At 40.7% G+C, this 26,133-nt stretch overlaps 3 protein-coding genes across 4 annotated transcripts in view; all 3 read right to left on the reverse strand.

Moving 5' to 3' along the window:
* phc3 (polyhomeotic homolog 3) overlaps positions 1-14,045 on the reverse strand; it is a 42,512-nt gene extending 28,467 nt beyond the window's left edge. Inside the window, exons 1-2 of one of the 2 annotated variants that reach the window (XM_079576089.1) lie at positions 13,819-14,045; positions 6,139-6,760 (exon numbers count right to left, since the gene is read on the reverse strand). In XM_079576089.1, the coding sequence (XP_079432215.1) occupies positions 6,139-6,741 (603 nt within the window). In that variant the 5' untranslated portion in view covers positions 6,742-6,760; positions 13,819-14,045. The remainder of the gene's footprint in view (positions 1-6,138; positions 6,761-13,818) is intronic. The other variant, XM_079576088.1, reaches the window with a different exon arrangement.
* Positions 14,046-14,266: 221 nt separating this feature from the next.
* LOC306977873 (E3 ubiquitin-protein ligase TRIM65-like) lies at positions 14,267-18,480 on the reverse strand (the record flags this gene model as incomplete). The annotated part of the gene is made up of 2 exons (XM_079576312.1): positions 14,267-14,376; positions 17,352-18,480. The coding sequence occupies 2 exons, from the start codon at positions 18,478-18,480 to the stop codon at positions 14,267-14,269; spliced, it is 1,239 nt and encodes a 412-aa protein (XP_079432438.1).
* A 2,690-nt stretch (positions 18,481-21,170) lies between these two features.
* On the reverse strand, positions 21,171-22,565 carry LOC306977874 (E3 ubiquitin-protein ligase TRIM65-like; the record flags this gene model as incomplete). Its single annotated transcript, XM_079576313.1, has 1 exon — positions 21,171-22,565. One exon carries the CDS (start codon positions 22,563-22,565, stop codon positions 21,171-21,173), a length of 1,395 nt encoding a protein of 464 aa, XP_079432439.1.
* Positions 22,566-26,133: the final 3,568 nt, after the last annotated feature.

Below are 26,133 nucleotides of genomic sequence, written 5' to 3' on the forward strand. Positions count from 1 at the left end.
TCCCACCTGGACGGAGCATTTCAGTGTGGAGTTTGCATGTTCTCCCCGTGTCTGTGTAGGTTTCCTCCACCAGAGAGTGTGGGTGGGGGACGACCGTTTCAAAAAATACATGTATGAGACCCATGTGTGTTCATTAAAGGGACTATTCTGAGTTTAAAAATGCTAAAATCCCTCCCCCTATATGTTCCAGTCATGTCCTAATGTGTAGAATCAACCAGACCTGTTCACCACAACTGCCTCTAAAATCCTGCACTGTCGCTCAAAAAGTTGTTACTCACGACTAGTGCCGTCATGCACGAGCTTAATATAGAAGGTGCAGTTACACGTATGGCCTGAGGTGGCAGTAGTGAGTATAAAATGGCCAATTGCATCTAGCCTCTTGAACACACACTGTCCCGACCAAAATAAACAAAAAAACAAACAAAATCTGTCCGTTGCACCGCTGGCCCTCAAGTTTATTTTGAGAATCATTTTAATACAAATCAGAAAGGGACTATACCTAAGCCTGTCACGATGACAAATTTAAAGTTCGATATATTGAGGCAGGAAAGTATCGCGATAAACGATATTATTGACTAACGATACTAGATACGGTCAACTCTCAGGCATAAACATGACAGTAAACCTTTGTTCTTATCACAATCATGTCCAAAAATACCACACCAGCTGCAATAAACATGAAATATAATGTAACTCAATTTGCTCCCGATTAGAAATGAAAGTTTTACAAAGAAAAAAATGGGGGGAAATGCTGATAAATGTACAGACGATAAATATCGAGTCCAGAAATGTATCGTTTATCTGTATTGAGCGATAGGTCGATGTAGTAATTATCGTGACAGCCCGAACTGTACCTAAGTTTGAACCTTTGGAGTCAATATGTGACGAAAACGCAAACCCCTTTTTCGTCACATATTGACTATTTGGATTGCCCATACACACTTTTAAGGGACCCTACAAAAAGAAAGAAATATCAGGTATAGCTCCTTTAAACATTTTTAGAGTTCAACAAATCTAAAAAAAAGTGAGAAAAATATATAAATTCCTTAAAAATTTCCAAACAGAACACAACATTAGGTCATGTATTTTGTACAACACCAACATTTGTAAAAGTGGTGCTTTACTTTGGGCTAAAATTGGCAGGTTCGGCCCTCGGTCTTTTTACAACAAAGTAAATGCCCTGGTGTAGGGGATTTGTTCTTCTATCACCCCACACACAGAGGTGGTAAACTATGAATGTAGCAACAGTTTCCACTGGGGCAGACTGACAGAGCGACCACCAACATTCACACTCACACAGACACACACACACTTGTACTTCTATCTTAGTGAGGACACTCATAAACATAATGGATCACCCAGACCCTAACCCTAACCTTAATCCTAACCCTAATCTTAACCCAATTCTAACCCTAAAACCACATCTTGACCCTCAAACAGTCCTTTAAATAAGTGAATAAGTGAGGACCACCCAAAATGTCACTCTGTTGGTTAAAAACTCACACTGGTCCTCACAATGTCGTAAGTACAAGAACACACACACACACACACACAGAGAGACATCATTCATCCTGGACTATTTTACATGTTTTGTTTTGAATAATAATTAAAAAAAAATACATGTAGCTGGTTAATGAATTTAGACAAACCTTTTGCACAAACCTCAGCTCAAACCAAAGACAATCCTTTTTTCCAGTATCATTTAACGCAAGACTCTTACATCCAAACTCCAAAACTAGGAGCTGTTTCTGCCAAAGAACTGTCTGTAAACCTGTTGATTCCAAAGTCTCATGACGAGAAGTGAGATTGGCCAAAATAGAGATCGCGATTTCGATAAACTGCACAGCCCGAGGCCCAGAGATCGAACCCGGGAAGTGAAAACCTCTGCAACAAAAGCATGTTTTGATGTTGATCAAAATAGCACAAAAAGGTACAAAAATATACATACATTTTACTAAATTTAGTCTAAACTGGATGGTGTAGGAAAATTTAATTTTTTCCATTTTTATATCACATAATGCTAAAGTGGCGCCGCTTGAGGATGTGCTGATGGAGTAAACTTAGTAAATGTTTGTTGGAGGCTCTTGGCGCTAATTCTGCTTCTGATTGGACGAGACACAGACAGATATTCATGAAATTTACAATGTATAAAACATTACAGACCCTAATTATACAAACAAAGTAGGTTTTCAGCAAAAATACTACATTTTCATGTAATTTTTGCTCTATTTGAGTCTGTGTGAACCAGAAAATTATTAGTCGATTACTAAAATAGTTGTTGACTATTTGAATAATCGATTAGTCGTAGATTAATCGATTTGTTGTTTCAGCCCCAATATAAACCATCTCTAAACCAGACAAACACCTAACTGAGGTGCATCACTAAAGCATGAATTGTTGAAAGAAAACTAATAAAGTCCAAAATTGCCAATGACCCTGAGAACAACATGAAGAGAGACCCCAGTGCCACCAGTGCTTTACGTGCCACAGTTTGAGAACCACTGCAGGAGAAACGATCCACTTTCAGCCTGAGATTTCCCACTGACTGCTGGATACGGCACCTGCTTGTCTCGATAATAACGTGTTACTACTCAGTTTCACCTGCAAGTGGTCATGAAGCTGATGTGCAAATTTTTTCAGCGAAACTGTAAAACATCCCTTTTCCTTCTACTTTTCATCACTTACTGCTCAACCAATGCTTAAGTAAAACGTGTTAAATTAAATAGCACTGAAGGCCCTCGTCCATTTACTCAGAAACAGAAGCAAAGCTCTTCTTCAAAGGAGTAAGTTTATGAGCTCATTTCACAACTTTCCCGTCACGGTAATCAACTAAAACAAGCAAGATTTGATGTTCAGTAGGTCCTGACATGACTCCCAACACAAAGAAATCATGAAAACACTGGTTCTGTTCAAGGAAATCCACATCAAGGCATTCATATCAACAATTCTATCTCCCCTTCTTTATACGTCAGCAGTAGAACCACCAGCCATCTCAGCCTCCCCCTCTCCTCTTCTTCATTGCATTGTTAATCAATCATGAGCTCTAAATCACACCTTACTCACTTCTCTGTGTACATTTGACTCTCCAAGTTGAGTGTTGTTGCATCATAACTTTGTAGTAACTTGAAATGTGCTTCTAAAAGTCCAGAGGTGTTTACACGTATGACTGTGGGGGCTTTTCCATCAGTCATTTCAGCAAAGATTGTGTCAAAGAAAAAGACATGTTTTGAATAATCGGTCTGAACAAAGGCTTATGTATTTCACACAGGAGTGGCTTATGCAATTTATAAGAGGTCAATTATCAACTGAACACATGTACAATGGGTGACTGGGTTATGACCATCAGCCTGGCTCCACATCTGGAGACAAATTGCATAGCGTAGTTGTTGTATAATGACAAATAAAGCTGTATGACACTCGTTATGGTGCATTACCGCCACCTACAGTCCTGGAGTGTGAGTATCTACTTTACTCCTCCACCAGTTTAACTAGATTCTACCAAATACTCCCGTCTCTTTTCAAAAATAAAGCTCATGATATTCGCTCTACTTGTTCTGAACTTTTAAAAATAACGTTCAATCCCCTCCTTCTCTGCAACGATTGTACTAACATAACAAAACCAGGCCCTGCAGTTTCCACACAGGCCTGATGGATGCTTTCCTATTCGAGATAAGGCTCGGTCCAGCCCTGCATGTCCCAAACTTAATCTTGTAATAACTGTTTGCTTCCTCCAACTCATTAGGAAGCCTTTTCTGCATCTACAGTATACAATAAGGAAAATGAGCAGATATTTCAATGGTATTAAAATGGTTTCCTTCTTCTTCCCTCTAAAAAACTCGCTCACAGGCCTACACGAGGAACATGAATTTTTAGTTACGTCCCTTTTTGCAGCTCACTCTTTAAATAGACCAAATTGGACTAGATTATATCTGTTGTTTTGTCAGTGCAGGTATATTTTGTATATTCAGAGTATTTTATCTTCGTTGTATCTTGATAATTGATTTTTACAAGAGGCCACACGAGGCTGTACCAACAGTTCAATAACTTGAACTTTGCTCAACATTCTCCCATTGCAAAATACACAAAATAATATATAAGTACAAATACTAAATATTGTAAATAAAAGACCTGTTCACCACCTGCACTGTCACTCAAAAAGGTGTGCATCGTCATGCATGAGCTTAAATATAGAAGCTGCAGTTACACGTATGACCTGAGGTGGCAGTAGTGAGTATAAAAATTACCAACTTGAATCTAGCCCCTTTAAGTGATTGAAAAGTAACTTAACATTCATTCTTTTTCATTGAAACTGCATTGACTTAGCAGATTTATTGCATATATTATAATCTCACTTTTAATTTAAATAATGAGATGAAAATAAAAAAATTAGAGCCATATAAATTATGGAAAGAGAGTCAAGGGCTGGACAAAATTATTGGGGGGCCGACCTGCCCCACGAGCCGCAGTTTGCCCACCTGTTTTATTGCATGCCCTTATAGTCTAATGCTTTTATTAATAATCATTATTACTAGTTTATGTTACACCATTGCATTGAAGAATTTTTTTTGGTTTTTTTTTTAATTTTGGTGGCTACAATCTGGTGTGTTTTGTTCATTAACACTGTCCCTACCAAATAAACCAATAATTACAATACTGCTGCTGCTCAGACTGAACGAAAACATTAACCACATGTCAACAAATACCCACAGAACCAACATTACAGGCGACTTTCATTCAGATCTCAGAGCCTCAGACATGTAACTATACAGACTGCAGGTGGAAATTAGCTTCAAGAGCTGAAGTCTGTTCATGTGCTGATTAAAGCAGTACTAAGTAACGTGTTTACCTTAATAAATCCTTTCCGTAGTCCCTGTGGGGGTAATACAAGTGTTTATGGGATGATTGGAGGGTCTTTCATCTCCCCCTGGTGTCTCTGGACAGAAAACCATGTTTGCAACTTGACTGCCACCGGTGCGGAGAAAGCAATACACACTAATGTAATCACGAAGAAGAAGCTAACATGCTAACGGGCAAAGCTAACTGTGGGCTAGCGTCACTTTAAACAGTATTTACAGCCAAGTTTGAGTGAAAAAACAAATTTCCATTGTATAATTGGATGCACAGTAACCCTCTCTCCCTTCGCCTTTCCTGTCTTACTCTCCAAGACAATTAATAAGTTAAAAAAATCGTACCTTGCTACTACACCTGCAGTTGCGCTTATGGCCTCTAGGGGGAAGAGTTACTTAGTACTGCTTTAATGCTCCTGTACATGGTCGATGGCAAGTTGGTCATTTTATGCTCACTACTGCCACCTCAGGTCTTATGCGTAACTGCAGTCTCTATATTAGAGCAGGGCTAAGTAACTCTTGCCCCTAGAGGCCATAAGCGCCACTGTAGGTGTCGTAGAAAGTTGCGATTTTTTTTACTTATTAATTGTCCGTGAGAGTAAATACTACGCTGACAGAAAAGGTGAAGGGAGAGAGGGATATTGTACATCCAATTACACAATGGAAATATTTTTTTTTCACTCAAACTTGGCTGTAAATACTGTTTAACTGGCGCTAGCCCGCAGTTAGCTTTGCCCATTAGCCTGTTAGCTTCTTCTTCATGATTCCATTAGTGTGTATTGGTGCTCCGGTCCGGTGGCAGTCAAGTTGCAATTGTGGTTTTCTGACCAGAGACACCAGGGGGAGATGAAAGACCCTCCAATCATGAATACTTGTATTACCCCCAGAGGGACAAAAAGGATTTATTAAGGTAAACAAGTTACTTAGTATTGCTTTAAGCTCGTGCATGACAGTGACAGTGCAGGATTTTAGAGGCAGTTGTGGTGAACAGGTCTGAGCTCATTCTACAAATTAGGACATGGCTGGAACATGTAGGGGGAGGAAAATACTTCGTTTTAACATTTTTAAACTCCGTACAGTCCCTTTAAATAAACTAAAACACAGCAAAAAGGTTCTCACTATGAGCAGAGAGTAAACATTAAACCAATGCACTCACTGCCAATAAAAACTATCCTGTTTTCTGTTCTATGCGGCACAAATCAGCATCAGATGTATAAAACTGCAATGATCACACACATCACTGACAATAGTTAATTAATTCCATCCTTCTAATCATTATCATCTTACGCACCTGTCGTCCCGGGGGGCTGGCCGGCGTGTGGAATGGCGTGATCGGTGTAGAGGTCGTCGTGGCAACCGTCCTGGCGCTGCCATTGGTCAAAGAGCTGGAGGTTTTGGTCGCTAAGGAAGTACTCGTGGTCGCGTTGGCCGAAGCGGTGGAAGAATTCGCTTTGTTGGACGCCGCCGCGGTCGTTGTCGTGGTCGTCGTGACGCCGCCGGCGGAGAGCGGGGCTTGCGTTTTAGCCGGCGAGGGCAGGATGGGGCGGCCGTAGGTGCGCAGGGCGGGCGTGGCCGTGGAGGTGAGCTTGGGCGGGGCGGGGACCAGCAGGTGAGGGGAGGTGGGCGTGGGCGACTTGGTGACGTGGGCGGAGGCGGAGAGAGAGGGCGCCGGGGTGAGGGGCGGAGGAGGGGAACAGGTGATCGGGGTCGTCACGGTCGCGGCCGGACTGTCCAGTAAGAGGGGGTTCGGGGTGAGGCGAGGGGGGGAGGGGGTCACCGAGGGAGGGGCGGGCGCAGAGGAAGAGGGGGAGGGATCGGAAGGAGACGGCTGGGTCTCATTGGATGATTCTTTAGTTTCTAATTGGCTCTGATGGAGTCCCGCCTCCCGCTCCATGCTTCAACAGGTCGAGGGTCTGGAACACAAAAGGCAAAACAATGAAGTTTCTCAAACACTTTTTAACCTCTTACATTAACCAAGTGTTTTTTCTCCAGTTCCGTTTTACCCAAATCTAAGGGTGTATAAACCTCTTACCACCCGCCTACACCAAATGCATTCTGTCCTCTTTGGCTATTATATAGGCCTGTGACCCACAAAACTGACCTTTTTCCTTGCATTGTTGCTGTGTTGTGCAACCTTTTAAATGTTTTTTTTTTCTTTTCTTTTTTTCATTTTTGTCACATTTTTGTTGAGTTTTTGTGAATTTTTTGTTGAATTTTTGTAATTTTTTTTGTTGAATTTTTGTTGAATTTTTGTTGAATTTTTTTCACATTTTTGTCACATTTTTGTTGAATTTTTGTCACATTTTTGTTATTTTTTTGTTGAATTTTTGTCACATTTTTGTTGAATTTTTGTTGAATTTTTGTCACATTTTTGTTGAATTTTTGTCACATTTTTTTGCGTTTACATCCTTGTTTTCTTCTCATTTTTTGTGGCTCTTTTGGTGCTTTTTCCCCAAGAAGCTTTTCGATTCGGGTAAAGCCAAACTGGAGAAAATGGGATCCGTTCAGGTGGGAGTTAAGAGATTAAGACCTGCACTGTTTGGTCCACTTTACACAGATCAGGGCTCGTTTTGAACGCTGGTCCAACAAACGACTCCCGGTGCGGATCAAAGAACCGGACTGAGACCCACTTTTTCAGGTGGTCTCGGTCCAGCTTCCAAACGGACTCTGGTCCAGTTCGCTTCAAAAGACAAAAATGCGTTTGTGTTCAGCATGTTTAGTGAGAAAATGGAGACGGGCTTCGAGCGGTTTCATGTACAGCCCCGGCATCAAAGTGGAAAACACTTCGCCAAACATAAATGAAAGTACGAGACGCATTAAAGAGAGTGGAGGAACATAATAGAAACAAACAGCTCAGCAGACGACTCTTCATCCGCACAGAACACCTCTTCCTCCGGCTGCTCCGGTGAAGCTGAGGTTAATGTAAGTGGTTTAGTCTCTCACGCTTCTTTTATTATCATAGTAAGCGTCAAAAATTCATTTTTATTTCATTTGTTGTGGTCATTTCTGTCCAATGAGAGCATCGATCTTCGTGTATGTGTTTACAAAATGTAGTTCTCTTGCAAAAAATACAGTCTGAATGTAAACTGCACCAAACGAAAAAAAAAAAAAGTCAGCTTTTGATCCGGACCAAACAAGCGAAGCAAAGGACTTTTCTGGTCTGAATAAACCCTAAAAGCTTACAGCCTACAGACCAGTGTTGGTTTATTTAGATCCCCATTAGCTACTGAAACTAAGCAGTAGCTCTTAGCGTAACGGCTCATTTGAAAGCTCACAAAACTGATCTTTTTCCTTGCTTAGTTGCCGTTACTTTTTTCATGTTCTTTTTCATCTCATTTTTGCAACCTTTATGTTACGCCCTCATCTCTTTTTGGTCACTTTTTGATACCTTTTTATGCGTTTCTATCCTTGTTATCTTCTTGTATTGGTTGGTCACTTTTTATGCTGCACTTCCATTGTTATCACATTTTTATGGCTTTTTCGGGTCACTTTTTGATACTTTTTGCTGCGTTTTCATCCTTGTTTTCGTCACTATTTTGATGCTTTTTTCATGACGCTGAACTGGAGATAACGTTTTCCTTTCAAGAGGTTAAGAAATGAGCAGCACAGAAGCGGCGACCGTAGTTCTGCTGTTGAGACCCTTCACCTGCCGCCTCTGTGTGAATGTGTGAGTGAGTGGCCTCTTTACTCACGGAGTGTCGCCTGTGCTGCACTTTGAGAAGCTTGTCAACAAAGCTATTATTGTGCGAACAGCGGAACAACTTAACAAGAAAGCACTGGGTTGACCTTTTACATATTCACTTACTTCAACATGACTATTCTGAAAAAGTTGTTCTGAATCTTAGCGGGATCTATGTGAAAGTGTAAAAAGTCACATTTCTTCCTCCTCTGATCACTTTTTTTGGCTACACTGACAACAAATGTAACACTTGAGCTGCGTGTGCTATTTTTGTTACCGAGCACGTGTTGCGCCTCGTCATAACATTCCACGTTGAGCATTGAGATGAAAAGCAGAAGTGCTGTATGTGGGTATGCAATCCTTCAAAGGTTATGTATTTGTAACTCGTGACACTGCTCACTCACAAAGTATCTTCTATCTAAATATGAATTATTGTACATACAGCATAAAAAGTGTTACTACTTGATCATATTTTTTTGCTGAAAGTGGATTTTCTGTTCGTAAATAGGCCCGGGACTCACATTGGTTATTTATTTATTCTCACATAAAAAACTGCAGGAATTTCGAAAACATAAAACATTTTTAAGCGTGATGGAGTGTGACAGAAACCCCAAAGGGATTATACTTCGCGTCACACCCATAAAACAAATTAAAATAAACAAATTACAGATCTCATGCTGAGTGAGAGAACAGGAACATTTTCTTCTGGTCAAATACAAAACAAATGAAAATCCCATTGCAACATCGTCAAAGAATCATCTCAGTCGATCGTCACATAGCGTAATATGTTGATCACGAACTTAAAACTAAAATACTGTGAACTGTATTTTTTTCAATGATTACTAGTTTTATTGAGTATCAAGGCTTATACTTAGTGAGCAATATGTGCTTAGGCTCTTTTTGCTGTTAATCGTCATAAACTCTCCACTCTCATTCCGTTTTGCTCCACGATATCGAAAAGAAAATTGCACTTGTTTCTTTTTCCACAGTGGAAGTTTGTCTGGTTTTAAAACAATGAACTTGACGTTTCACAACTAAAGAATTGCTGAAGCAGGGAGGAGATTTTCCTCGTCTTATCATCTGGGCAAATGTACATGTCTGATAAATATTATCATGACTCATGACTAGAGGAGCACATGATGCATCATAATTTGGAACTAACTTTAAAGGGATATTTCAGGATTTTTGACATAGGGCCTCATTTCCTAGTTATCCAGAGTGTTGCTGATTTCTCGAGACATTTTTTTTTGTCATTCAAGCAGTTCTTATGCTTGAAGAGTTTCGTGGCGCTAGGCTAGTGCAAGGCTAGCACATTTCTATGGTATCAGCTAGCCTGCATTAAAAACAGTCACCAACACCAGACTAAACATATAAATGTCTGTGTCGATAGAATAATTTTAACCATTTTGCATTTAAAATGACTTATATTTGAGCAGCATCAGCTTTGCGGTTGTATAAGCTACGACTGTTTTAATGCAGGCTAGCTGATGCCATAGAAATGCGCGAGCCTTGCACTAGCCTAGCGCCACAAAACTCTTCAAATATAAGAACTGCTTGAATGACAAAAGAAAATATCTCCAGAAATCAGCAACACTCTGGATAACTAGGAAATTAGGCCCTATGTCAAAAATCCTGAAATATCCCTTCAAGTTGGTAAAGTACTTGCCCAGACAATATAATATAATGTTGACATTACAGAATTATGAACATAACTTCGAGTTTTTTTTAATATGCCAATTGCTTTTGTAATTTTATTGCAGACGACATCATTTCACTCTCGTTAAAGGAGTTTGTCCTCAGGCTGAACACCCGTCAATCTGGAATATTCACACCAGGGACGGAAAAATGGACCTGGACTCTGACCAGCCTGGACCAAATGAGCGTAAATGCGCATTTCCACAAAGACATATTTTAACCTCTTACTGAACCGAGTGCATTCTCTCCAGTTATGCTTTACCCAAATCTAAAAGCTTCGACATTGGAGAGCAACAGTGACACCTCATTTGAAAGCTAAGACCTACAAAAGTGATAGTAACTTTTTGTCACGTTGCCGCATTTTTGTTGCTTTTTTTTTATTACTGTTTTTGTGGCTTTTTGGCGCGTTTGTCACTTTTTTGTTGTGTTTTCTTCCTTGTTTTTTGTCACTGCGTTTCTGTGGCTTTTTTTCACTGCTTTGTTCTGTTTTCGTCTCTTTTTTGACAGCTTTTTGTCAGTTTCCTGTCATGTTTTGTTGGTTTTTTTATTGCTCTATTCATTGCTTTGTTGTTGTGTTTTTGTAATTTGTGGGGGGGTTGTCACTTTTTTGTTGCTCTTCCGGCACATTTTTGTTCCGTTTTCATCCTCGTTTTCGTCGCTATTTTGATGCTTTTCTTCTAAGCCTTTAGATTTGGGTAAAGCTCTGTTTACGAGGGGTAAGAGGTTAAGGAGAAGATTGAGAGGCCAGACCGGCGGTTTGTCTGCGCTCTTCCAGAATGAACATAAGGCCCCTGATTCACACTGAGTATTTTAAATGTTCATGTTTTGGTCCAGTTTGTTCTCTTAACATAAACTTTCACCCGATACTAAAGTACTGTGTGGGTCACAATACGCCGTTTAAATCTATTCTTTCATACAATGAGGCTGTGACATCTCCACATAAGCAGTTTTCTTTTCTTTTTAAAGCTGCATTATAGAACTATGCCTAAAATAGCTTAGAATAATTGTGCGTAATTGACCTTTCACTGACCCAGCGGCTGCCTGAGTGGTCAGCGTGGCGCCTTCACTTTCAGTCACAGTGGCCTCTACAACGCTCCGGGATCAATTGGTTTTGTAGGTTTTCTGGTGAGCGGCTCCATCAGCGGGGAAAACCTCGCAGAAACTGTAAAAAACTATTGATCCAACAGCATCATCGAGGCCATGCTAAGTAACCACTCGTACAGCCGCTGGACCACTAAGAGGTCAAATAAAAGCTTCCCTCACATAAAAAGTTCCATAATGCACCTTTAAGGGATCATACAGAATCCTTTTCCAGGACTGATTTCTTGTGGAACAACAAAACGCCAAGACAAATACGATATCGCACCACCAGTCTGTAGAAAATCATCAATACATCAACAAAATGAACGCCTTTAACTCTGCTTCTGTACAAGTCTTTTCATGGTTTAGCACCAAAGTCCATCTCTGACATGTTACAGCCGTATGAACCATCTCGGGCCCTGAGAACTTCAGGGAGGGGCCTCCTGGTGGTTCCCAGAGTCAGGACTAAACACGGTGAGGCTGCGTTTCAGTTTCATGCAGCTAAAATCTGGAACAGTCTTCATGAGGATGTGAGACAGGCCTTAACTCTGACAATGTTCAAATCCAGGCTGAAAACAGTTCTTTTTGCCCGTGCATATGACTGAAAGTATTTTATCTACACTCTTGCCTTTTACTGTAATTGATTAATTTTATGTTGATGTCCAGAGGAGAAGGAGCGACAAAACAGAGGTTAGGTAACTTTGTGTGAACGAGCAAGAAAAAATAGTGCTCAAGACACAGCGAGTCCAAACAAGACTTAAAAATGCATAAAACTGAAAGTATTTTATCTACACTCTTGCCTCTCACTGTAATTGATTAATTCTATGTTGATGTTTTTATTGATTGTATTTGTTTTCTTATATTTATGCAACTGTGAAGCACTTTGAGTTGCCTTGTGTATGAATTGTGCTCTACAAATAAACTTGCCTTGCCTTTGAACGTGGCTCTAATCATTATTCACATTCTGTTTCCAAAAATACAGGCGTTTGGGAAGCAATCAGGGGCGGACTGGGACTGAAAAACAGCCCTGGACTCTGGTCAGCCTGGCCCAAATTAGCGTAAATGCGACACTTCCACAAATACATATGTGAACCTCTTACCCCCCGCCTTAACCGAGAGCATTTTCTCCAGTTCGGCTTTGCCCAAATCTAAAAGCTTCTTGACTGGAGAGCAACACTGTAACGCCTCATTTGAAAGGTAAAATCTAGAAAAGTGACGGTAACTTTTTGTCACGTTGTCGCTGCATTTTTGTTGCTTTTTCATTACTTTTTCGTTGTGTTTTCGTCTCTTGTTTTTCAGTTGTTTTTTTTCATGTTATTGTTGTTTTTTCATCGCTTTTTTCATCGCTTTGTCGTCACGTTTTTGTCACATTTTTGTTGCTTTTCCAGCACATTTTTGTTTTTGGATGCTTTTCTTTTAACCCCTTAAACTCCCACCTGAACCGAGCACATTTTCTCCAGTTTGGCTTTACCCCAGTCCAAAAGCTTCTGGAAAAAAAGCTGTGAAAATAGCAACAAAACTGAGACGAAAACAATGATGGAAATGTGACAAAAAAGTGAGAAAACGTGGATGAAAAAGTGGCAAAAATGTCACAAGAAATTGACGAAAATTTGACAAAAAAAATCACAAAAAATTGACAAAAAATTGACCAAAAAATGACAAAAAAGGTACAAAAATTAGTTGAATATCCAACAAAGAAAATGATGAAAAATCTGCTGACGTGAGGAAAAAGATCCTCTCGGTTCAGGCGGGAGTTAAGAGGTTAAGCTTTTAGATTTGGGTAAAGCTCGGTTTCGCCCAAGGGTGAGGGTAAGGTAAAGTGAGAGGCCAGACCGGTGGCCCTTCTGTGCTCTTCCAGAATGGACATATGGCCAGTCCGCCCCTGGAAGCAATTTATACACAAAACATTGCAACACATTGTTTTCTCATTGTTATACCAGTAATCTACAAATAGCCTCAGGTCTCAGTGTGTTTCTCCTTTCACCTGTGATGTCTCACCTTAAACAAATCGACAACCCACCGCACATTTGCATTGTACTTGTTAGCCATAGTAGCCTAACAACTGTACAATAGGCTCATAAAAGTTGGATTAAAAACTTCCATATGTCAACTTAACATGTGCATTTCTGCGTGCGTCGCGTGCGGCAGCCTATCCTCCATGATTACCGTGATGCCCCATTAGCCTCGGCTTTATCCACCTGTAATAACGCACAGGTTGCGTTTGAGCCGCACAGAAAACGGGGCCAAAACCTTCCATGTGAGGCTGCGTGGATGTGATCCGCATTCCCCACAGCAGGTGCGAGCAGGACGGATGTTGGCATCTGGCAAGTCCGGGGCTACAGTCTATCCCTCCAGCTCTCCCACATAATATGACCACCAACATAGCAACACAGGGGGGGGGGGGGGGGGTGCGCGCAGACAGGCCTCCGTGGAGCCCGACGAGGCAGATAGGGCAAGAAACCGATTTGAGAAGCGGCACAGTGAGGTTTTTTTTGGTGTCATTTCGCGTGGACGTACCTGCGCAAAAGCGGCCTTGTGCTCCACGTTAGTCCCGCCGTGCGCCATCACGAGCGGGCAGCATGTCTGACGGGGGTCCGCTGGGCTGCGTGCTGCCGCTGATGAACACACAGGTCTCGGTTTTTTTCTTTTTTTTCCCTTCCCCACACACACAGCAGGGTCTACACACCACCTCCACCACCACCACCAATACGGGTAGCAGCAGCAGCAGCCAGCTAGAAATGGGCGTGTTTGTATGTAGCCTGCCTGACTTCCTCGTCTCACAAGTGCGCGTCACCGCTGCCCCACACGCAGACGGTCTCCAAGCTCCACGCACGGCAGCCAAAACAAGGAGCTGCGAGAAGAAGAGGCAGGGCAAGAAAAAAAGCTCACACACACGCATGCATACACGCGCAGGCCGGGTTTGGATCAGCCCCAGTCCGGCTCCGGGGGGTTTGGGTTCCCGCTGTCACGGCCCTTTGCGCTGCGCTCTCCGTGCCTGTGCGTTCGTGAGAGCCCGGGTGTTGGTCACTGTGCAGCGGCTGCCTGGGCCCGGAGACTCCGCTGTTGAGGCTGGGGCTGGAGACGCGGCGACAGAGGAGACAGCACCACTCAGAGCTCAGGAGGACTCAGGAGGACTCAGTCAGAGAGAATACAAATGGATTTCTGATGCCAGGAGTGTGTGATGCTAACACAAGCTGACATGAGGATGGTTTTGAGTGCCATATCTGCTTAATAAGGGCAGATAATGAAGGCAAAACTCTTTATAAGTTTCACTTGGAAACAAATACAGTGTTTACAATTAATTATTGCAGGGATTGGAAAACAGAAATGCATTGATTGTTGCTGTAAGAAAAGTGCACAGTCTGTCTTCATTGGATTTGTACATAGAAGTTGCTTTCCCTGCAGTTAATCCCCGCCTTAAGTGCATTTCCTCCAGTTCAGCTTTACCCAAATCTAGGGTACAGCCTACAGGCCAGAGTTACGGCTCATCTGAAAGCTAAGACCTACATAACTGATCTGAAAGGATATTTTTCGTCTCATTGTTGCTGCGTTTTCGTCACTTTTCTGTTACTATTTTTAGCCTTTTTTTGCTCTTTCATGGCTTTTTTGCTACATTTGTGTCACATATTTTTGTCACTTTTTCATCACATTTTTGTCACTTTTTCATTACATTTTTGTCACTTTTTTATCACATTTTTGTCACTTTTTTATCACATTTTTGTCACTTTTTCATCACATTTTTGTCACTTTTTCATCACTTTTTCATCACTTTTTCATCACTTTTTTGTCACTTTTTCTTCACATTTTTGTCACTTTTTCGTCACATTTTTGTCACTTTTTCTTCACATTTTTGTCACTTTTTCTTCACATTTTTGTCACATTTTTGTCACTTTTTCTTCACATTTTTGTCACTTTTTTGTCACTTTTTTATCACATTTTTGTCCCTTTTTCATCACATTTTTGTCAATTTTTCATCACATTTTTGTCACTTTTTCATCACATTTTTGTCACTTTTTCATCACATTTTTGTCACTTATTTGTTGCTCCTTTATGGCTTTTTTGTTGCATTTTTGTGGCTTGTACATCCTCGTTTTTGTCTCATTTTCATCACTTTTTTTCAAGAAGCTTTTCAATTTGGGTAAAGCTGCACTGGAGAAAATGAGCTCGGTTCATGCTCAAGCTTAATATAGAAGCTGCAGTTACACGTATGACCTGAGGTGGCAGTAGTGAGTACAAAATGGCCAACTTGCATCAAGCCCCTTTAAAGGCCCAATGCCTGATTTTGTTTAGTACAAACAATGGAAGAGGAAGCCATTAAATTGAAATGTCAGTTGTGTCCAAACTTATTCCTTATATATTTGTAGGATCCTAATGAGCTTATAGGCTCATTTCCCAACTTGAGGGTCACTTCTCAGAGTCACTGTAACAGAAATGCTAAAAAACGAGTTTATAATAAGATGCACAAAATAAAAAGAAGAAAGAGAAGGAGGAGGAGAAGAAGAAGAAGAAGAAGAAGAAGAAGAAGAAGAAGAAGAAGAAGAAGAAGAAGAAGAAGAAGAAGAAGAAGAAGAAGAAGAAGAAGAAGAAGAAGAAGAAGAAGAAGAAGAAGAAGAAGAAGAAGAAGAAGAAGAAGAAGAAGAAGAAGAAGAAGAAGAAGAAGAAGAAGAAGAATAGTAAATAAATGTCTCATGAATAACAAAGAAAAGCTACATTTGTAACTGTGACAATTAGTTGCAAAGATATTTAAATACAATAAAAATGATATTGAGTTTCCTCTTGACTTTATAATATATACATTAAAGTTTGCAGATTGTGTTTGTGTTCAGAATAAAACGAAGATGCAAAAATGTATTTAGCCTTTGGAGTTCTTATCACTCCTGGTTAGAGATTTCTGAACTCGTGACACTTTAAGCTTTCAATAGATTGGACGGTCGCTACAGCCTTTTGAGTTGGTGGAAGTGTCTGTGGAGAGAAAGAAGCCTTACAATTCAGAGGCAAAATATACAACTTTATGAATAAATTTAAGATGTTTTATTTAGAGAATTATCAAACAAGTACATATCAGAGTAATATCAACACATGCGTTCCTTTTTGGTCTATTACAGTTTTTCCTCTAACTAAAACAGAAAATGTTCTAAGCAATTTCAATATTACATTACTTTGATTTTGTAGAAAGATTATTAGAACTCAGGAACAAAGTCATGTTGAGTAAAAACAGGTTTGAATCAGGAACAGATCAAATGACAGTCGATGATTTCATGCTAATCTGAACATCTGTGGCTACATTTAATCACTATGAAAACCACACTGGTCCCAGAGCCTTAAACATGGATCATAAATACAGATTTAAAATAGCTTCAAACAAAAGATTAACTATGAGACAATATTTATTAAAAACCAAGTCACTCTAGTATCGTTACAATGCCTTTATTCTTTATGTCAGAATGAACCAAGAGAAATGCAGAGTCTAAAGTAGATTTAAATCAGGATTGAGAAAGGAAAACAAAGGCTCTACTTTTGTGCATTTGTAAGATTAAAGTTACACTGCAGAACATTTCACAAAGAGCACTGTTGGTGAATGCAAGGCAGAAAAAAACATTTCATAACAAACTAATGGATAATGGTGGCTATAAAAAGCTCATATAATGTTGCCTTGTTTCTTTGATTCAATCTATGTTGCCCACTCCTCTAAGCTCTGGTGTGACTCTGGTGCTAAATGAAGGAGGACTGAAGCTTGTTTGTGTTTAGAGTTGTTCACGTCACTTTACTGCAGGGACAGACAGAATGCTGAGCTTATTTAAGTTTAGGGAAATAAGCTGTCACAGACTGACAATATCTGAAAAATCTGACTCCAACGTAGAGCGGCTGAGTGAAGGTGGTCTGGACGCTGTGGATGAGGCTTTCGATTTTGTTATTACAAATGCCATAAAATGCCAAAACCCCTGCACTGTGGTCCAGGTAAACCCCAATCCTCTCTGAATATGGTAATGTTACTTGAGTTTCAACGCTGTGATGCCAAAATGAATAATTGTTTGGCTTACTTGACTTACCTAAGGCCCACGATTTATCATTGAACCCAAACTCAGACTCCTCTGAGTCTTCCTTTCTCTTGATGTTCTTGTAAGACACTGCTATAACATCAAAATCCTCCCACTCCACCTCCCAGTAACAGCGGCCGGTGAGACCGTCTCTGCTCAGAACCTGATTGAAGTAACTGAACCTGTCTGTATTATCACGCAAATTTTTACACCTGCTTCCATCATTTGTAACTCGTCTGTTTCCTCTGGACAATGTCAGATCTCTATGAGCCGTGTTTGGGTCCAGGACGATCTCTCGTGCATAGTTGATGAACGCCTCTCTGGTTTCGGGCTCAGGTAGTGACAGCACTGCCTCTGGTCGGGACGGAGGATGTTGGTCAGGTCTAAATCCCTGTGAGATGTTTTGGAGCCCGTCTTTCAGAGTGACCTTCAGCAGGTCAGTGAGCTCGGTCACAGCTGAGGCCGCCTGCTCCAAGGAGCCCAGAGACGGTGAGTAGGTCCTGGGGGGGTCCAGGGCTGAGAGAGGGGGGCAGTGTTGGAGAGTCTGGCCTGGAGGGAGTGAGTCCAGTTCAGAGACAGTCATTCTCAGTAAAGCGATGTCCTGCTGCAGCTGATCATGAAGCTGTTTGAGTTTGGCCTCCTCTTTCTCCTGCACCTCCTTGATCTGTCCAGCCGCTTCACTGTGGACTTCCTCCAGCACTTGCATCACACTGCTGAAGCTCTGATCACTCCTCTTCACCACCTCATCAGCAGATCGTCTGAAGGACAGCGCCTCCTGCTGGAGTTTCTGCAGCGCTGATTCTTTGTCCTGGATTGTGCTGAGGATCCATTTTTTCGTCTGAGTCTTCTTGGAAGAAGCATCACTCTCCAACATGAAGTCCTTCAGACTCTGGTGCAGTTCGATCCTCTGCAGTTTCTCCACTAACTCTGCCAGCATGGTGTTTTTGACGAGGACGGGCCTCGGCTTGAACATCTGTCTGCACTGAGGACAGCTGCTCTGCTTCTGCCCGTACCAGTAGTTCTGAATACAGGTCCTGCAGTAGTTGTGTCCACAGGGAAGAGTGGCTGGATCCTTCAGAAAATCCAAACATATTGAACAGGAAAAGGCCTGTTTGTCGAGCTGAACTGCTGCCTGCGCCATTTCTCTGCTGAGATCAAATCACGTTTGCATAAAGAGGAGCGACCTTCGTTTGTGTAGGTGGAGACTGTGCTAATGCAAAACAACAGGAGAAAATCAGACTCAATAGTAAATAGTAAAACATTTGTGGAATTGAGGTGAAAAGTACTGGATTTGACAATTGATATTCTAACAAAATAATACGCCGGCTCCATAACTGTCTATTGAGGAGGTATCAGAGTTTCAAAGGGGTGCAAACAAAGATTCTCAAAAACACAGTGGGCATCTTCAGGAGCTGGGATTCGAACCCCCAACCTACCGTTGTTGAGTAGTTGTGCGAAGATTTGTTGTCCTCAACCTGTCAGACGTTTCTGTGACGTCACTGCTATGTCTCTGAGACCTGCTGGAGACCAAGGAGATCTTAAGACTCTTTTAGATCTCCCTGGTGTGACAATGAGCTGCCAAGATATTTCAATGCATTAAAAGAATAATACTTAAGTTTTCTCCTTCCTTTATAATCTCTACAATACATTTAAGTTGCAGATCGTGTTCAACAGGCTGCAAAAATGTATTAAGCCTTCAGAGTGCTACTTCGAAAGAACTGGAAAGTTCCTCGGTCGGATATTTCTGAGCTAGTGCCACTTAAAGCTGAAACAGGAACACCCCGGTTTCTCTAGAGTTGGTGGAAATGTCTGTGGAGAGAAAGAAGCCTGAGGCGAAAATATGACTTTATTTACAAATAATAAAGATGATGTTCAAGATTTTGTATTTATTGAGAATTATTGAACAAACGTCTCAGAATGCATGAATACTGACAACACATAAACAGCCATTCCATATTAATAGATCTTTTACAATGTGTTACTAATAAAAGAGACAATAAAACCTTCTTAATTTTGTTATTTTTGCAAACTATATAAAATGCCAAAACCCCTGCGCTGTCGTCCAGGTAAACCCCAATCTTGCTTGAAATGTAGTGTAACCACGGTGTGCCTTACCCTGTGAAGCCCATGATTTATCATTGAACCCAAACTCATACTTCTTTGACTTTCCCTTTCTCTTGATATGCTTGTAAGACACTGCTATAATATCAAAATCCTCCCACTCCACCTCCCAGTAACAGCGGCCGGTGAGACCGTCTCTGCTCAGAACCTGAATGAAGTGACTGAACCTGTCTGGATGATCAAGGTAATCACCACTCCTACTTGGATCCTTTGATACTCGTCTGTTTCCTCTGGACAGTGACAGATATTTGATGAGCAGTTCCACAGAGTGTCTATAATGCAAAGGAGATTAAGTAAATTATTGAGATTTTCACAGATGTTATTATATGCAGTAGTATATGTACTGCATTTCTGTTGTCCGTTGTGAATTTAACACTTAGTTTTGAGTTTCAAACGAACCACATTTGATTATGTGCCATTATCAATTGTACTGAGTAGCACTACTGAATTTCATAAAGCATTAGGCCTTGATGGTTAATATCGGAATGGTCAGCAGATGGCGCCAGCTCCCTGAATATTTTAATTGAACTGGACTAAACCTACATTTTAAATGTCCAACTAAGTGTTGTTTATATTTACAGCTTTACATTTCAGAAACTTGTTCTTATCTTCTTTGCCTCACTCTTAATGTTCCCTCCCTCTGCCGTTATTGTTTACATATTATTAATGTTAGTGTACATAGTGTTGCTTAAAGTTTTCTTTCACAAAATCAAAATTCCCTGGATTTACTTTACATGTGATATTGAGAAGAAAGCGAAACTGAACTGATTATGATTTTAGTGTTTTCTGAGTAACTGAAAGAAAGGAAATGAGACACAAGAAGCTTGGATTAGATCTGCTGCTCCTGTCGAGACGCCCTCCATAAACTAAACTCTGCCGACAGCTCAGGGTCTTTTGGACGTGGTGAGAAATGAGACTGAAAAGTCAGAGTCAAAACGTAACATTTTATTTACAAAGTAAAAAGCTTTGAACAACCATCTCTTATAATCATAGACAATATATATAGAACCGTACTATATATAACCATTAAAACTGCAAAAACTGACAGGACTAACAAACATCACAATGGTAGGATAGGCCTAGAAGGAGAAAATGTAACACAGCAGTCATTTAAGAAAAAAGAAAAGTGAACTGGTCTGAATCAGGTAAATCTCACATAGTTTCCCTTTATGACAAGAGATGATTTGCTAATACTGTTACCCCCGACTACTTTTTAAACATGCACCATAGTCTCAAACACTAAATGTAAATCGCAAATAAACTACAAAATACGGTACTTTTAAACAAGACCTAAACCGCTGCACATTAGAAATAAAAAAAATGCAGCAAAAAAAAAAACAGAAATTGTTGTTGATAAAGTCAATTATAATTATAATTCTCAGGGCCGTGTCATGTTAAGAAAAGAACTGGGCAGAATAAAAGTTTGTGTATACAGTTTGCCTAATCAATAGACGTGTTTTCTAAGGTAGAAACATACTACTACTACAAACTTATTTCAAAGTAACGTTACTCTTATTTGAGTAAATATTGTGGCTACTTTACCCACCTCTGGTTTTAACGAAAAGTATCCGTCACCAGGACATGCTGATGCTTTGCTCTGGCTTCAGACAAAAGATCTTTAGGACCTTTTCCAAATAATTTACTTTAATAACCCACCACAAAAATGTGATCACACTTTTATTGTATGGCTGAACATCCCAAGTACAGGTCTTATTTTAGTTTGGGAAAATAAGCGGTGTCATCTGAGTATTCAAGCCTGACTCCAGCGTAGAGCGGCTGAGTGAAGGTGGTCTGGACTCTGTGGAGGACACTCATGGTTTGGTTCTCATCAATGTTATAAAACGCCAAAACCCCTGCGCTGTGGTCCAGGTAAACCCCGATTCTGTCTGAACCTGAGTGTGATACTTTGGTCTCGACACTGTGATGCCAAAAGGAAAAACCATACTTCGAACAATCTAAGGCCCAGGATTTATCATTGTACCCAAATTCAGACTCCTCTGAGTTTCCCTTTCTCTCAATAGTCTTGTATGATACTGTTATGACAGCAGACGACGTGCCCCACTCCACCTCCCAGTAACATCGGCCTGTGAGCCCGTCTCTGCTCATGGCCTGCTTGAAGCAAATGAACCTGTCTGGATGACTAGGAAGTATCTGATGTTTAATACCAAGTGTAGCTCGTCTGTTTCCTCTGGACAATGTCAGCTCTTGATGAGCCGTGTTTGGGTCCAGGACGATCTCTCGTGCGTAGTTGATGAACTCCTGTCTGGTTTTGGGCTCAGGTAGAGACAGCGTAGTCCCTGGTCGGAGCGGAGGATGTTGGTCAGGTCTAAAACACTGTGAGATGTTTTGGAGCCCGTCATTCAGAGTGACCTTCAGCAGGTCAGTGAGCGCGGTCACAGCTGAGGCCGCCTGCTCCAAGGAGCCCAGGGACGGTGAGTAGGTCCTGGGAGGGTCCAGGGCTGAGAGAGGAGGGGAGTGTTGGAGAGCCTGGTCTGGAAGGAGTGAGTCCAGTTCAGAGACACTCATTCTCATCAAAGTGAGGTCCCGCTGCAGTTGGTCTTGAAGCTGTTTGAGTTGGGCCTCCTCTTTCTCCTGCACTGCTTTAATCTCCCGTGAAACTTCACTGTGGACAAACTCCAACACTCGACACAGGCCACCGAGGTTTTGCTCACTGTGCCTCACCGCCGCATCAGCACAGTGTCTGAAGGACAGCGCCTCCTGCTGTAGCTTCTGCAGCGCTGCCTCTTTGTCGTGGATGCTGTGGAGGATCTGGCCCCTCCAGACCTGCAGCTGCCCTTGCCTTTTGGTCATCTGGAAAGCATCACTTGACAAATTTAGAGCCATTAGATTATTCTGGACCTCGGTTGTTTTCTGTTGCTCCACTAACGTTGCCAAGATGATGTTTGTGACGAGGACGGGCCTCGGCTTGAACCTCCGTCTGCACTGAGGACAGCTGCTGCTCTGCTTCTGCCTGTCCCAGTAGGTCTGAATACAGCTCATGCAGTAGTTGTGTCCACAGGGAAGAGTGGTCGGCTCCTTCAGAAAATCCAGACATATTGAGCAGGAAAAGTTATGTTGGTCGAACTGAACTGCTGCCTGCGCCATTTCTTCACTCAAAGCAAAGTAGATTTGCATAGAAGGGTGAGGCTGCACATTTGTATATGCAGGTGGAGTTAGACAATGGATCCACCCATTCAGACTGTGCTCATGAAAAGCAGGAAGCAGAGAGCGAATGAGCCAAAACAGAACTTAATTAATCAGAGGCGGGTAGTACTCAGTAACATTTACTCAAGTAAGTATCTGTAGTCTTACTTGAGTAACAATAATCTTTACTTTTCCACTGTGAGTATATATTTAAGTGGCAGCTCACTGCTCCTACAGGTCGCCCCAGCGGCACCAAGGATGGGTCAAATGCAGAGAATGAATTTCCCTACGGGGATTAATAAAATATATCTTACCTTACCTTACAAATGCTTCATTTTGATCTATTAAATAGATGTAGTTCCTCTTGTGTACCTTAATCTTTAGAATTATTTTGTTTTTCTGTATTCTCATGCCATTTTCTGGTCATTTTCTTTGAAAATATCCCGATTTCCACAAGATTATATGTTTTGTTTCACACAATGTGTGGCATAATTGAAAATGAATCAGACTTTTCCGCACAGTTACTCAGTTACTCCAGTAACATTTTCTCCAGTTACTTGAGTATTATTGGGTTACTTCTTTTTACTTCGGCGGCACGGTAGAACAGCGGTTAGTGCTCTCGCTTCACAGCTAGAAGGTCCGGGTTCGATTCCCACCTGGACGGGGCCTTTCTGTGTGGAGTTTGGATGTTCTCCCTGTGTCTGCGTAGGTTTCCTCCGGGTACTCCGGTTTCCCCTACCACTAAAAACATGCACAACAGGCCAGGGTGAATGATGTGTGTGAGTGAATGTGGTGGTCAGAGGGTCCGTTGGCGCAGTCACGAAAGCGCCTCTGACAGTCTCCCCCTGGGGGAAACTGAAGCTACAAATGTATTTTACCACCACCGAGTATGGAGTGAATGTACAATTGTCTCACGTAAAGCGCTTTGTGACTATATGTCTGTGAAAGGCGCTATATAAATAAAGATCTTCTTCTTCTTCTACTTATTATTTCAAAGTAACATTACTCTTTCTTGAGTAAATATTTTGGCTCCTCTACACATCTCTGATTAATGATTATGTTGAAGAGAAAAGTATCCTCCATCACCAGGACATATTGATGCTTTGCTCTGACTCCAGAAAAACATGAGCTTTATAGGACCTCTTCCAAATAATCTACTGCGATACCTCACCGCAAAAATATTGTTCATTTCTAGCGGATCATCAGTGACATGTCTATCAAATTTATTTTATTCATTGTTTTATTTGGTAGGGACAGTGCATGTTAATAACTGATCTGATGATTGGAAGGTTTTTCATCTCCCTTTGTGTCTCTTTTGTTTCGTCATTGATTTATATGGGCAATGGTAATTTCAATTGCATTATTTAAGATCTCACAACTTCTCCACTTAAAGGTGCATTATGCAACTTTTTATGTTGATATTTGTGCATATTTAATCTTGTAGTGACCCATTGGCTGTATGACTGGTCAGCGCGGCGCCTTTACTTTCCATCACAGTGGTCTCTACAACGCTCCAGGATCACTTGTTTTGTAGGTTTTCTGGTGAGAGGGTCCGTCAGCAGTGAAAACCTTCCAAACAACTGATCCCGGAGCGTCCTGGTCCACAAACTGTGTGCTCTTCTGGATTGCCAACACCTGTGTCTCCCCTTTCATAGAGCACCAACACAGCACCTCCTAGTGGTGACACATGGCTCCAACAGGGAGGAAATCTAACTGAGCTGAAATCAGTTTTCTGAATAATGAAACTTGGAGAAGACCTGCTACAGAGGCCCCTCTCAAAACTCGGCCGACAGCTTAGTATTTGTTCAAGAAGACAAGATTAGTCAAAATATATAACTTTATAAACAAAACGAAAATGATTTAAATTTTGCCATCACCATGTGAATGTTAGCAGCTGTGCCATGTTATTCTACAATAAATTTGCATTAAAAGAGCCGTAAAAATAGAAACAAACATTACAATGGAACAGAAAATACTTAAGCTGTAGAAGACAATATAACAAACTAGTAAACACAGGTTTGAATCGGGTAAATGTTGTAAAGTTCCGTGACTAAAAACAAGAGGAAGAAGGAGAAGGAGAAGAAGCAGAAGGAGAAGGAGAAGAAGAAGAAGTAGAAGAAGGAGAAGAAGGAGAAGAAGAAGAAGTAGAGGAAGAAGAAGAAGTAGAAGAGGAAGAAGAAGAAGAAGAAGTAGAAGAAGAAGAAGAAGGAGAAGAAGAAGTAGAAGAAGAAGTAGTAGAAGGAGAAGTAGAAGAAGAAGAAGAAGTAGAAGGAGAAGTAGTAGTAGGAGAAGTAGAAGAAGAAGAAGAAGGAGAAGAAGAAGAAGAAGAAGAAGAAGAAGAAGTAGAAGAGGAAGAAGAAGAAGAGGAAGAAGAAGAAGAAGTAGAAGAAGAAGAAGAAGGAGAAGAAGAAGTAGAAGAAGAAGAAGAAGAAGGAGAAGTAGTAGAAGAAGAAGAAGGAGAAGAAGAAGAAGAAGAAGAAGTAGGAGAAGTAGTAGAAGAAGAAGAAGAAGAAGAAGAAGAAGAAGAAGAAGAAGAAGAAGAAGAAGAAGAAGAAGAAGAAGGAGAAGAAGAAGAAGAAGAAGAAGAAGAAGAAGAAGAAGAAGAAGTAGAAGAAACTTTATTTATACAGCACCTCTCACAGATAAAATCACATAGTGATTCACAAAGGATCACAAAAACATTACTTTATAGAAAAATTAACATATGGCAATCACAGCCTTGTCAACTAACATTTATCTCAAAACTTTAATAAACATATATTATTAATCATATTTTCATTTACATTTTCTATTATAAAACAATCAAAAATATGCACATAAAAACGTGGAGAGAAAGAAGCCTGACAATGTAGAGGCAAAATATACAACTTTATGAATAATTATTAGTATTTTATTTATAAAGACTTATGTGCGTGTGGATATTAAAGCACATGTGACTGTTCCTTGTAGGTTTTCCCCTCTAACTAAAACAGAAAAAATAAATAAATAAATCAAAGCAATTCCAATATTAGGCCTACTTAGATTTTTGAAGAAAGATTATTAGAACTCAACAACAAAGTCATGTTAATTAAAAACAGGTTTGAATCAGGAATAGGTCAAATGACAACACCTACATTTTATTACTATGAATAATACACTCGTCCCAGAGCCTTAAACATGGATCACAAATACAGATTTAAAATTGCTTCAAACAAGAGATTAACTATGAGACAATATTTATTAAAAACCAAGTCACTCTAGTGTAGTTACAATGCCTTTATTCTTTATGTCAGAACCAAGAGAAATGCAGAGTCTAAAGTAGATTTAAATCAGGAATGAGAAAGGAAAACAAAGGCTCTACTTTTGTGCATTTGTAAGATTAAAGTCACACTGCAGAACATTTTACAAAGAGCATTGTTGGTGTCAAGCAGAATAAAACATACATATGATAACAAACCTACTAAATCAGGGGGAAAAAAACTCTTTTGAAGGGTAATGTTAACTGTAAAAAGCTCATATGTTGCCTTGTTTCTTTGATTGAATCTATGTT

Source organism: Gobius niger, assembly GCF_951799975.1.
Source record: "Gobius niger genome assembly, chromosome: 18".
Classification (NCBI taxonomy): Eukaryota; Metazoa; Chordata; class Actinopteri; order Gobiiformes; family Gobiidae; genus Gobius; species Gobius niger.